This window comes from Passer domesticus, chromosome 10 (assembly GCF_036417665.1).
Source record: "Passer domesticus isolate bPasDom1 chromosome 10, bPasDom1.hap1, whole genome shotgun sequence".
Taxonomy (NCBI): domain Eukaryota; kingdom Metazoa; phylum Chordata; class Aves; order Passeriformes; family Passeridae; genus Passer; species Passer domesticus.
In genome coordinates, this window is record NC_087483.1 from 13351549 (window position 1) to 13364128 (window position 12580).

The following is a 12580-nucleotide window of genomic DNA, read 5'->3' on the forward strand; positions in this document are numbered from 1 at the left end:
GAATGAAATCCTACCAGTCCTGGCTTTCTATCCATTGTGCTAGCAGGTGCCGGATTTCCATGGGGAAGTTGTCGTCATAGAACTGGTCCACCTGCTCCAAAAACTTTATTTCCAGTTGTTGAACTTGACTCCATTGGGACATACTACAAAAGAAAGGAATGAAACGTTTACAACTGAAAAATGAATATGAATTACTAATCCAGACTGCATAAATCAGTTGTTTTCATTGTAGCTCTTATATATTTTGACATTTTATTCTGTCTTTCAAAACAGGTGGTACTTGAGTAAATTTAGTTAGTTAAAGGGAAGAGGGAGAAAAGTGAACAAGACCATTAAAGAAGTTTTGGGTCTAACACTTGAATGGGCATCTCTGTCAATTCCCTTCCTTTATGTAAATTTTTGGAGATACTTTATGACGCTTATAAAGTGGCAAAAGTGCATTTATACACCATCTCTCATCAAGGGAAGAAGTTTAGGATAGTAGTCTTCAAATCCAGGTAGAACTATTCATGTTGAAGGGTAGTGGATAGCAATGATTTTGCTCTCTTCTTGGTGAATTCATGCCACTCAAATTTTTCCTGAAGTCATCATGGTTGTGTGTTACTGTGCTGTTCCTAAGGCCCCACATTTTCTGTTAGGACAGTAGTGCTTTACAACCTAAATCTAGTACATCTCTACTTTAAATTACCATAGAATAATATTTGATGTGCCCTGGGATCTCAGTCCTAGGGCTGAGATCAGTGAGCTCTGCCAACATTCTGATCCCCCAAGCAAGAGGTAATCTTCCATTTCTTCTTAACAAAAGACACAAAATATATTCAGGGCTAAAGACTGAAGGGGGCCAACAAAATATGGATCTGTTGTAACATTTTTGATAGAACCTTTTCCTGAAGAAAAAGACAAGATTCCATCAAAATGAACATTTTTGTAGAAAGCTGACCTTTTCATATGCAGCTTTTCTATTTCCAGTTCTGAATTGTAGTTTCAGAATGTCAACAGTTTCATATAAAGATATCATATTTTAATGCTGTAGTATTTCATTATGCATTTTTAAAGTCAGAAGAAAGGAAAAAAAAAGTAGTATCTGAGGGTTTAATGGTGTCCTGAGCACTTACTCATGCAAAAGTAAAAGTGACAGGTTTTAGTTTCTCAGGGAAAGCTGATAGGATGATTCTGTGTGTAGTATGAAGAAACTGTATATAACGTCAGTGGAAATGTGCCCAGTGACTTTTCCCTCCTCTCTATTACTTCCATTCTGAAAGGAAAAAAGTATTGCCTGAATATTTACTTTGTTTCTTTAAATTGCTGAGGAGGGGTTAGGCACAGGAGTGTTTCACCGTGTTGCTGTATTGACAGTTACAAAGAATCCCAAACCTTATTTCTAGTGATACGTGCAATCAAAAATCAAATCATAATGCATTAATAACTTAGAGAATAAAATCACAGAATTGTTAAAGTTTGGAAGGGACCTCTAGGATCACTGAATCGGACTTTAACTTTTTTTTTTTCTCTGAACTCACACTCAGGAAAAAAAAAAAATCAGATTTTAAAGTCTGTTACTTTCAGTGGGAGTTTTTATTGTAAATGCTAGTGAATTCTGGTGATTATGATATCCTAATAAGGTTAGTGAGGAAATTTAATATTTTAATCTAAGGTTTAAAATAAAAAATAGGCAAGAATTTGTCCAGCCTGCAGCCCCCTTAGGCCGGCCATGTAAGTTGCAGGGATGCTCACATGCATAAACTGTTGCAAAGCACATGGGTAGCGTTTGTCCCTGGGATTTTTGTGATGTGCTCTTACAACCCATGTTCCCTTTGCACAAAAGGTTTTGCAGGGACAGCTGAGAAGTTTGAGCACTTGTAGCTCATCGTGAATGCCCCCTGAAGGGAACTGAAAGAAAGCTTTCAGGAAAGATGGGGCAGCACTGCCTACAAGAGAGGACGGGGGGAATAGTCTCAAAATGAAAGACTAGGTTGCGATTAGACATTAAAAAAAATTCTTTACTGCGAGGGTGGGAGCAGTCTGCCCAGAGATGCAGACTCCCCATCGCAGGAGGTGCTCGGGGCCAGGCAGGATGGGGCTCTGAGCATCCTGGTCTCAAGTGCAAGCTGTCCTGTCCTGACCGCCCTGTAAGGCGGCCGGCAAGGAGCGGGGATGGAGCCGAGTCCAGCCGCGCTCCGGGCAGCGCGGAGCAGCCCCGGGTTTGCCGGGGAGCCCGCTCCCATCGGCCCCGCCCGTCCGGGGACCGGTGCGCATCCCGTCCCGGGTCCCATCCCATCCATCCCATCCCATCCCGTCCCGGGTCCCATCCCATCCATCCCATCCCGTCCCGGTTCCCATCCCATCCATCCCATCCCGGGTCCCGTCCCGTCGCGCTCGGAGCGCTGTCCCCGCGTCCCCGCCGCCCTTGCCTGTGCCGGGTCGGGTCGGGCCGATCTCCGCCGCCGCCGTGCCGCCGCCTCCCCGCGGGCTTTAAGCGGCCCTGCCCGCCCCCGGCCCCGGCGCCTTCCTGTGCGTCAGCCCGCGGCTCGGCCCTGCCTGTCGCTGGAGCCCAGCCACAGGTGCCTGGGCAAAGCTCAGAGCCTGGAGGAAGGTGCTTGCCTTCAGGAAGGTGAAAAACACCGAAATCTTTCGCGTTCGTGCTGTCAGGGCACAGGGCTGGGTCCCGCCGCGCTGGGGGACAATGGCATCCCTGGGGACTCAGGGTTGTGCCGCTCCCCCAAAAGCCGCGGAGGCACCGGTGTCCCCAGGGCCCGAGCTCTGCTCAGTGAGAAGGCAAAGGGCAGTTCTTGGACGAGTTGCGCCACGGAGCAAACTCCCCAAACTCTTGTGACTTAGAATCATATAGGTTGGACCACACCTCCAAGAACACAGAGTCTAAATTTGGCTGAACATCGAGCCTAAATTTGGCTAAACATGGCCATATCAACGTAAGACCCACAGTCGATTGTTTTATTCAACACCTCCAGGAACTCCACCACTTCCTCGGGCAGTCCATTCCGATGCTTAGCCACCCTTTCCATGAAAAAATTCTTCCTGATGTTCAAGCTGAACATCCCCTGGTGCAGTTTAAGACTCCATCTCTGCTCAGACCTGCCCTCTGTCGTTTAGGGTTCAGCAAGCATAGGAGGCTGGTTAGCTTTTGTGGACCACATCAGGGCAGCGAATTAGTAATTTGAGGACCACCCAGGAAATAACTTTGGTTAGTAATGTGATTTTGTGCTGTCAGTAGGGGGAACTATTGCACTGTATTTCTTTTAAATAAATATTGGTAACTATTTATTTTTCTTTTTACATTAAGCACTCATTTTCTGAGCATCCTTAAGCAACTGCTGTCTGTAATGATGAGAAGACAGGTAGTTCATACCATTGCAACAAAACAAGATAGCAACAGGTTTTCAATCCCCTTTTTGCTTGCTGTTTCTCCGCTTAAGCTAGAAAATTATCTGAATGGTGGAGTGGTTGATATTAAGACAACACAATGTTTCCTGTTATCTGATGGAAGTATCTGTTCAGGCTTGCTTCAGGAGGCCATAACCTAGAAGTTCAGCTCAGTGATCTCAAAATCCAGAGTAATCAGAGGTCATTCTTCATCTGAGGTTTGGAAATCAGTTTCTGGGAAGAGAGTTGCTGTTCCCTTCTTCCCTCCTTTCTCCCCCCACTTCCTGGCAGGTAGGGCAGTGAAGGCAGGTCGGTGGCTGGGATGGAGGCCAGCTGTGGAGCCAGCTGTTGGGGGTGCAGGATGCTGGATGTGAGCCACGGCTGTGGAGGCAACAGAACAGGGGTATGATCCTCACAGCAAGGGCTGCAGGAAAATGGATGGAGTCACTTGTGATGTTGCAGTGAGTCGGGGACATCTGGGGCTTTGCAGAAGCTCACTGGGAAAAGAGGAAGGGAAGGGCACTTTGGGAGAGAGGAGTAAAGAGGATTGTGGTCCAAGGGCATTAGAATTGGATTGTCAAAGGCATTGATGTGTGGCTGGGTGTGAAAAGGCCTGAGGCATGCAGGGACAGACTGAGGGGGGCTGTTTGAGGACCACGGGTGGGAGAGGAAGGTGTGGAGCAGCAGAGCTGTCAGGGTGGGGAGGGCTAAGAATTCCCTTCTGAGCCTGAAGCATAGCTCAGCTCTGTGCTCTTGGACAAGGGTCAGGGGCGTGTTAGCACACTGTGAAGGATGTGGTGGTGCTTGGAGGTGTGAGGGAAACTGCTGTGGAGCAGGAGTGAGGTAGGAAAGAAACGGTCTAGGTCAGTTCAGGTAAGCTCTGGAGGAGATCTGTGTGGATAGGATCCTGCAAGAGATGGCTTGAGGCGTGTGGTGGGTGCTGCTGGTCTAGCACACGAGGAGGCTGTGAAGGGGGCAGTGCCTGGGCTAAAGGAGAAGTTTAGGGGCAAGGAATTGTGGCTTACACTCATTGGAGGAGCTCACTGAGTACAGATAGGCAGGCCAGGAAAGGTTAAAACCACTGTTGAGTTTGATGGGTCAAAGTTAATCTTCACTGTGTAATGTTTCATTCCATCTCATCGGTGCTCCAGCACTGGTCAGAGCAGAGAACACAAAGCAAGTGTCTACATTGTATGGGCTGTTTAAGGGAAGAAAAGGTCTCAAATGATGGAGAAGGAATTCAGGACATAGTAATCTCATCAAAAGTTCACAAAGTTTTTTCTAGGAACACTGAGCCAATTTATTACTTTGATCTCTCTGACCAACCTGTAATCAAGATTACCATCTCTCATGTTTGGCCTCTAGTCATTATACTCCTTGACTAACCTGTAATTAGAGTATGTGTCATCTGTCTTTTACATAAAGGAGACATTCAGCTTGTACATGCTCTACATGTGTTATGTCTTGTATTTGAACTGTCCATAGCTTTTTTTCGTGCATTCAGAACATGGACTTCTGGTCTCAGTGAGGCGAGTAAACACTGTAATTGTGAGAAGCTGTCCTGCTGACAGTGTAGTTCCTTCTAGTCAGCACAGCATAAATCAGTAGTTTTGTGTGCAGGTCACATCCCTTACTGTCCCCTGTTTGGAAAAAAAAAAAGGCAGGAATTGTTGTAGGCACACAGTTTGTGGTAACTGGGAGTGGGGCTGCAGCTGAGCCTCATCCCCCGTTCAACACCTCCAGGGTCCAGCTGTGCAGAGCAGGTGACTGATATTGAAGGTAACGAGCCATGGAGTGCCCAGGGGCACTGACCAACCACCACAGGGAGCAGAGGGCACACAGGTGCAGTGCATCAACAGGAGGGGATAAAAGGTTGGGCTGAAGAACAAGAAAAGGCAGATGCTTGCAGCCTTCTGAAGTAGTATGGTGGTGTTCTGTATGGGCAGATGTTTGAAGCCTTCTTTGGTGGCGGTCATGCCTCTATTATCATTCCAACAAGGAACAGCAGAGTTGACCTAAAGTTAAGTGTTATAATAATCTTTTTATGATTGCTGGGAAGAACTCTTATTTCTGTGTTTGTATGTAGCTAAAATAATGCCTAGGAAAAAAGGGTTTTGGCTGTTTGGTTGTTCCTAATTTCTGAAATACTTACTACTTTCCTCCTTCCAGTAATGAGTGAACTATATGTGCAGATCTATATAAAGATACCTATCTTGCCCAAATTCAATGTGACATCAACTAGAAAAAAGTTGACTTGCTACATGGAGAATAATGAGAAATAAGGAATTATAGAAACTGATGTTTTCTCCTGCTAACTTGGGCTAAGGTTTCTGCTTTCAGGGCAATTTAACCTTTTGATACTGCTGTCTCTGTCCTTTCTTTTTTTGATAGGTGTAGGTAGAGTGACCATTTGGCAGTGCATGAGCAGGTCAGAATGAGTGACCTGAAGGTAGAGGATTTCTGTCCTTTTTGCTGTCCAAGCCATAATGGAGGGTCCACACCCATCCCTACCACTGGGAAGACGATCTTCTACACCAGTTCACAGCAGGTGAGAGGTTCTGTTGAGCTGGGACAGTAGGACTTTTCATCTTTTATTGTCTTTGAACAACAGGTCTGTTGTTTTGATGCATTCCTTTTTTATCAATTTACCTCTTGATGTCATGTTTGCAATTTTGTACTGGGTGCTTCAATGTGTATCCTGGGAAGACTTGGAGGTGTTTATTCTCAAAAAATTTGTATAGTTCTAGTGAGATTTTTTTTCTTCAAGAGAAAGAAGCCTGTGCATCTTGTGGAAGTTAAGGCCAATGCCACTTGGGGTCCTACAGTCACCATACAAACTTCTACACTGACAAAATTAAGGTAGGAAGAAATTACATCAAAGGCCTCAATTCCACCAGAGTGGCAATCTGCCATTGTTTATGGAAAGGATGGGTGCAGAGAAATGAAGGAAGCGTAGAAAAATGTGAGAATGAAGACAGCAATTTGGAAGAGGCAGGAGAAAGAGAGAAACTCTGGGGGCCTTGTATTAATTACCTTGTAGTAAAAATGAAATATTGTATGTGCAGAATGTAAAATTTGCCTTATTCTAGTCATCATTTTTTCAGCAGTTTTCTTTCTTGAAATCTTGATTGATTTAACCTGTCCACTTCCTGAATGATATAATACAAATTTGAATTTTTCTGTTCCTGAATTACTCTAGAGTCAGGTTTCCTTTTTTGGTTGTGATTATGTAAATTGTTAGGAATGCTGGTAGTGTTACCTTAACAGGCTTTTTCACTCCGTGTGGTCTGTGGGAGCTCAGGAAGCTTTTCTCTTATATAACAGCTTCCCTGACAATTGGTAATGATTACTTCTGGTTTGTGCAGATCTTGAAGACTTTAAGATGAGTGGTTTCCAAATTAGGGTGTGAGAAAGGAATACAAAATCAGTGTTAGTTGGTGAATGCTGTGAGGTTTTATATATGTACCTGTGAGGCAGAGCTTGCAGGGTAAAATGAAGACCCTTGCTGGTAATTTGGTTAGTAAATAGGGCAGTGTTGGCTGGACAAGAAAAGAGAATTTTTTCATAGTAAGCTCACTTGGGATTTGTGCTGTCAATAGTTGTTGGAGTTCTTACTGCCTTCCTTGCCTGGGGTCAAGATGACCATGCATAATGGTGATTTCTGAGCATACTTAGGAATTTTTTTTCATTTTGTATTCTCTTAGAGGAGTCCTTGAGTTTTATTAAGCCTGCTAGTGAATGCTAATTGCAAAAACCAGTTTGATGCCAAACGATGGCTTCCAAATGCAAAGATCAATAATTTCAAAATTAGTAGTGTATTGTGGACTGAGAAGACAACTTGGTTAATTAATTTAATAATGTATTTTCACAAAGGGGGCAATTAAACTGAAATCTCATCATCTCTGCTTGATAATACTTAAAATATTATGTACCCAAGTTACAGATTTTAACTCTGATGGTACCAAGAGGACTTATTGATTTATGTTCTTCTCTGAAACTCCTTATTTTGGTATTGTTTGTATAACAAAACACACATCTTCAGAAGTAATGTCAGCTTTTTGCTTGGCTAGGCAATAAGACCAACAAATCTGAAACAGTTGTGCAGTTGGTTGTAATTGTATTGTTGGATATCACCAGCAGGATGGCAATGCCACACCTGTTATGGACTCAGTGTGTTCCTTCTGGGTTGCACAAGAAGTGGTATTTGATTGGATTCTTCTGTTCTGGTCCAGCCTCCTATAAAAAACCCAGGTCAGATGAGATTTTATTTTATTTCTGTAAACCTGCTTCTTTTTCCTTGCATTTCAGTCTCTCAGTGTGTCATAGATAAGGAACCTTGTGGTGGGAAATTTAGCTGCAAGCTGGCATATTCCCTGTTCAGTGCAATTCCTGTGGCAGCAGGGAAGGAGCAGCATTATGGATGAGTGTACCCATCCTTTATTTATTTTGAAAATGTCTGAATTTCCTAGTGGCTTTTTGTAGGATGTTTCAAATTTTTCAGGTAAAGCAATTTTTAGTCCAATCAGCTCATAGCAGAAACAAAAATTGGTTTGTTTTCACTGGGAGACAATTGGGGTGACAAAAATAACTGAGACTGTATGTAGAAATTTAATGTTGCAAGTTGTTCTGTTGATGCAAGCAATACTCATATTGTTCCCTTGCTTTCATAAGGAGAGCGATTTCTATGGCTGGCTAACATGAGGTGAAATGCCAGTACATAGGAAAGGAGCTTGTGGCCACAAAAGGACATGAGTAAAACAAAAGCTCAATTATTTCGTCAGTTTGTGGTTATCAAGTTCTTGTCTTGCACTGCCCCTGAAACTGCTCTGGTCATGAGGCTCCTGTAGAGTGGAATGGGTGTTCTTCTATTTCTCCTGGAGAAACAGATTTGAGATTCAAGGAGACCATTTGCTCATTCACTGCTGCCTGGCCATTCAGACAGTCCAGCATCAGAATCCAAGGATTTTGTGCTTAACAGGAAGAAGTTATGACGTTTGACACAAGCAGAAGGAATCAAAGCCCAGTTATCTTCCTAGGAAAAGCTGAGGGCCTTTGTCTTTGGGCATAATGATGCTTTCATTCCTGATCTGAGTGAAGTGGCATAGCTTCAGCTGTGGGAGAAAATGCATCCTCCCTCTGCAGTTTCAGGACTGCAGGAGTCTGCTGGGAGAGGAAAAGACAGAATGTGTCTGGGTTCATTCAGTCTGGTTGGGAAATGGAGTCCTGCTGAGTGCTTTAAATACTGACTTAATGATTTATTTGCAATGCAGTGCATGAATTTGAAGGGAAGGGTGACGTTTGCAGCAGGAAATCCTCCCTGAGACTGGAGCGTGTTGTATTTGAGATGTGCTCTGGGTTAGAGCATGCTGAGACTCCCAAATTGGTGAGTCCCAAATCAGAACAGGGCTGGGGCTGAAGTGGGCAGCAGGCTCTGAAAAAACCTGGGTGTGGGCAGCACAACTGAGTGGCATCACTTGGACACCCACAAATTCAGGGTGTGTGAAACACTGCACAGAAATTCCAGGGATGTGCTCCTCAGCTTGGCTCCTAAATGCTACCCAGATCCCATTTTAAGTCCATTTAGGATCTTGTCTTGAATTAAATATGAGGTTTGTGTTGCTGTTGCCTTGTGGTAGACAACCAGCTCCTGCCTTGCCTTGCTCTGTGCACGTGGCCCTGTTGGGTGGATGGGTCACAGGAAGGAACTGCTGGAGTGTTTCTGCATCTGTCCTTGTCAGGCCTTTGTGTGCAGGGGAGCATCCCAGAAAGCAGTCTGCTGTTGGATTCCCACTGGGTAACAGGAATTGAACCAGGGTTTTTCCTCTTCCACCCTGTGTCTAGTAATGTAAATACAGCCAAAATATGAAAATGGTGGTACTATGTTAAAATATAAACCATAAATCCCTTATTTCCTGATGTCCTTTGACACTTCTATGACTTATGACATGTATTTGTTACAACTCTCCATGCTTTAAACACAGACTAGGTAATTCTTCTCTGTAACATTTTATAATTGGTTCTAAAACCAACATGAGTAGAAATCTCTGATCTCAATTTTCCTCCTCTCCTGTAGTTCAGGGTCCCCAGCATCAACCTGGTGAGGATCTGCAAGTGACATTTTCAGACAGACAGCCTTGGTGGTGAGGCCATCTAGACCAAGGGGTTTTTTTATGGCCTTTTAAACCTCTTGGAAAAAATCTGAGAATTGCCTAACCTCTCTGGGGGAAAAATGAATCACAAATGCATTGTGGAGTGCTGCCACAGTAGTTATCATTTGCAGTCAAAATAATGAGGCAAAGCTTTTGAATTATTATCATTTTTCCAGTCCTCATTTGTTTAGTTCTTTCCATACCAAGGAAGGTACAGTTATCTTCTAAAAACATCTTACTCTGAGTAGTTTTGCAAACTGCTGAGTGAAGGTTTGTGACCTACTTGTGACCTGAGAAGTCACAAACCAACACTACAGGAGTGCAGATAATTTGCACCACTAGAACTATCTTTTGTCAAAAAAGAAACCACTGGGTTCTCTGAACTCCTGAGAACTGAGCAAGAGGTTCTCAGTTAAACTCTTGTGGTATTTTTTTTTCAAACTTTGCTTTACAAACCCTCTGCTGTTTTTTAAGGTGCTTTTTACTGAGAATGCCGTATTTGCACGCGTGGCGCAGTCACAGCGCTGGGAGGTGCAGGGTGCTGAGTGAGGCAAAAAGGAGAGATAGTTTTGAAGGTTGAAGTGTTTTCTAGTATTTTGTCCTAGAAATAAAACAGGCAGCTGAGGGGTTTTGCCCAGCCTGCTAGCCATTGCTGGGAGAGGTGGCTGTGGAGTCTGTGCCCTGGGGTGCCTCAGAAGGGACCTGCACAAACCCTCGAGGGAGGGAGGCACAGCTGGAGTCTGTGTGCTGCACACTTAGAAGGCTACACCTTATAAAGTACTATTTCTTTTGTGTACAAGTGTTTTTTCTTTGAATTGAGGTTGTTGAAGCCAGGAGTGTAAGTGCACTCCTACAACAAGGCGACTGCCCTGCCTGAGGAAGCAATGATCTCTGCCCCTTTGTGGCTTTGGTGTCACCAGCTACAAGGACAAACTGTACATATAAAAATTGCGTTTCTTTGTATTTAAAGGATATTTGGTAACAGGAATTAATTATTCATGCAAACTTAAATGGCCATCCTCAGCTGATGAGAAGGACAATCTTGATGCGTACTGTTAAGTTTTGCATGCAGTTAGATTTGAATCTTCTGTCTCAAGCTCACTGCCAGTGTTGTGTAAATCATACCATATGTTAGGCATCTTCAAAAGGAAACTGAACAAACCACACAGTAATTAAAGTGGGTTTTTTGAAAAATCAGGCTTTTTTTGCTTATTTGAAGATCTGTTGTTTTGCAGTTCTGCTGAGAACAAGTATCTTTACATTGCTATGTGGACTGCATGTATTTTTTCTCAATAGGAGAACAATTTTCCTGAATAAATGCAGAATCTAAAGTCTTTGTGCCATGCCCATTAGCATTAAGAGGGGAAACAACTCTGAAGGGATTTCCCAAATTCAGCATATTATAACTAGGGGACAGCAAAGCCTACTGCTGTCTCAAAACTTTTCCTGTTTCATCAGTCTGCAAAGATATGTGTGTTGATAAGTTTAATGAGGCTCTCAAATTACAGGAGGCTGTGTGCTGATGTGGAACTTGTGTGGTAACTCAGAGGTGGCAGCATTTTCATGAATGCATTTGTTTTCAAGCAATGTGGTTATGTTGCTGAGTTCACCAAGATAAACACTGTGTTTTCCATGTGGCTTTCTTTACCAAAACCTAGAGTTGTGAAAGGTAACAAGTAATTAGCAAGGAGGGGGCTATAAAGAGTTATCCTGTTGTAATTGCTTAAATTAAAAGAACTGTGTTGCCATTCAAAAAGATCCTGTTGAGAAAGACAGTACCTAAAATTAGGCTCTTTCTCATAGTATGGAAAGGAAATAGTCAGATACTGAAGCACAGGAGGATTTGGTTTGCAAGGGACATTAAAAAGCATCTAACTCCAATACCCTGCCATGGGCAGGGACAGCTTGCATGAGACCAGGTTAGTCAGAGCTCCAGCCTCGAACAATGCCAGGGATGGGCCATCCACAGCTTCTCTGGGCAGCCTGATCCAGCGTCTCACTGCCCTCAGAGTGAAGAATTTATTTTTGCTGTCTCATCTATATCGACCCTCTTTCAGTTTAAAACCTTTACCCCTCATCCTATCACCACATTGTCTGATAAAGAGTCCCTCCCCATCTATTCTGTGGGCCCCCATAAGTGCTGGCAGGCTGCTCTAGGCTCTGCCTGGAGCCTTTTCTTCTCTAGACTAAACAACCCCAACCCTCTCTGCCTGTCCTCATAGAGAAAATTCTCCAGCCTCCCAAACATCCTTGTGGCACTCCTCTAGACCTGTTTGACATAGCTTTTTTCCAGACCAGATTTTCCTTCCATACCTACTTTGACTTGCCTAAACATTGGCCTGGCTTCATCCTCTGCCAGCTGGGTAGGACATGGAGGATCTCTTGAAATGAAGCCAAAGTAACGGGTGTTATGGGGTGTGTTTAATTCCAGCATTTTGTAAAGCAAGTTGTGTCTTGCCCTGAGATTCAGATTATCCAAGGAGTTATTGTCCATGAAAACATGAGATCAGTATTCCTTCCATTAGTAGCAAATAGCCTTTCTGAATATGGAAAATTGGTTAAAGAGAATGCTGCTTGCAAGAGTAAAGAGAATTCTTGCTGCTTCAAGCAGCCCAGGAGCAAAGGCAAGTTTCAAAATGTAGAAGCCCATTTCTTTCATCAGCATTCAGGTTTGTCTATGTCACAGTATCTGCCAGGTCACAGCAGTAAGCACTTCTCCACTGTTATAAAACATTTCAATTTTTCTAGTGCTTGCTTTACTGTTTTGGTATTGTCTGAAAAGGGACTTTTCTAATTATGGTTCCTTTTGTGTGCTTTTTTAGCTTTTATATCTTAATCTATAGTAGATACTCTTGTTTTACCTGGAGAAAAAAAAATGTTCATAACAAAGGTGCTCCAGAGCAGTGAGGTTGTGCATAAGCTTTGAAAAATAGAATTATTAGATTAATATATCATGAGCTTTATTTCAGTAAAATTTCCCTCTTGCATTCATTCTTTCCCATCCATCCTATAGCCAGCCATGGGACTTGTTGCCATTCTGATCATGTTTG

At 43.4% G+C, this 12580-nt stretch overlaps 2 protein-coding genes across 6 annotated transcripts in view; one reads left to right on the forward strand and one right to left on the reverse strand.

Moving 5' to 3' along the window:
* The window catches only part of STAT4 (signal transducer and activator of transcription 4), a 40332-nt gene extending 37794 nt beyond the window's left edge, over nucleotides 1-2538 (reverse strand). Inside the window, exons 1-2 of the mRNA XM_064433870.1 lie at nucleotides 2412-2538; nucleotides 15-143 (exon numbers count right to left, since the gene is read on the reverse strand). Of these exons, the coding sequence (XP_064289940.1) occupies nucleotides 15-142 (128 nt within the window). The 5' untranslated portion in view covers nucleotide 143; nucleotides 2412-2538. The remainder of the gene's footprint in view (nucleotides 1-14; nucleotides 144-2411) is intronic.
* A 3239-nt stretch (nucleotides 2539-5777) lies between these two features.
* Nucleotides 5778-12580, forward strand: part of MYO1B (myosin IB) — a 134318-nt gene continuing 127515 nt past the window's right edge. For 2 of the 5 annotated variants that reach the window (XM_064433861.1, XM_064433862.1), the window contains exon 1: nucleotides 5781-5929. In XM_064433861.1, coding sequence (XP_064289931.1) covers nucleotides 5816-5929 — 114 coding nt within the window. In that variant the 5' untranslated portion in view covers nucleotides 5781-5815. Of the gene's footprint in view, nucleotides 5930-12580 lie in introns of all 5 variants that reach the window. The other 3 variants (XM_064433860.1, XM_064433867.1, XM_064433864.1) reach the window with 3 other exon arrangements.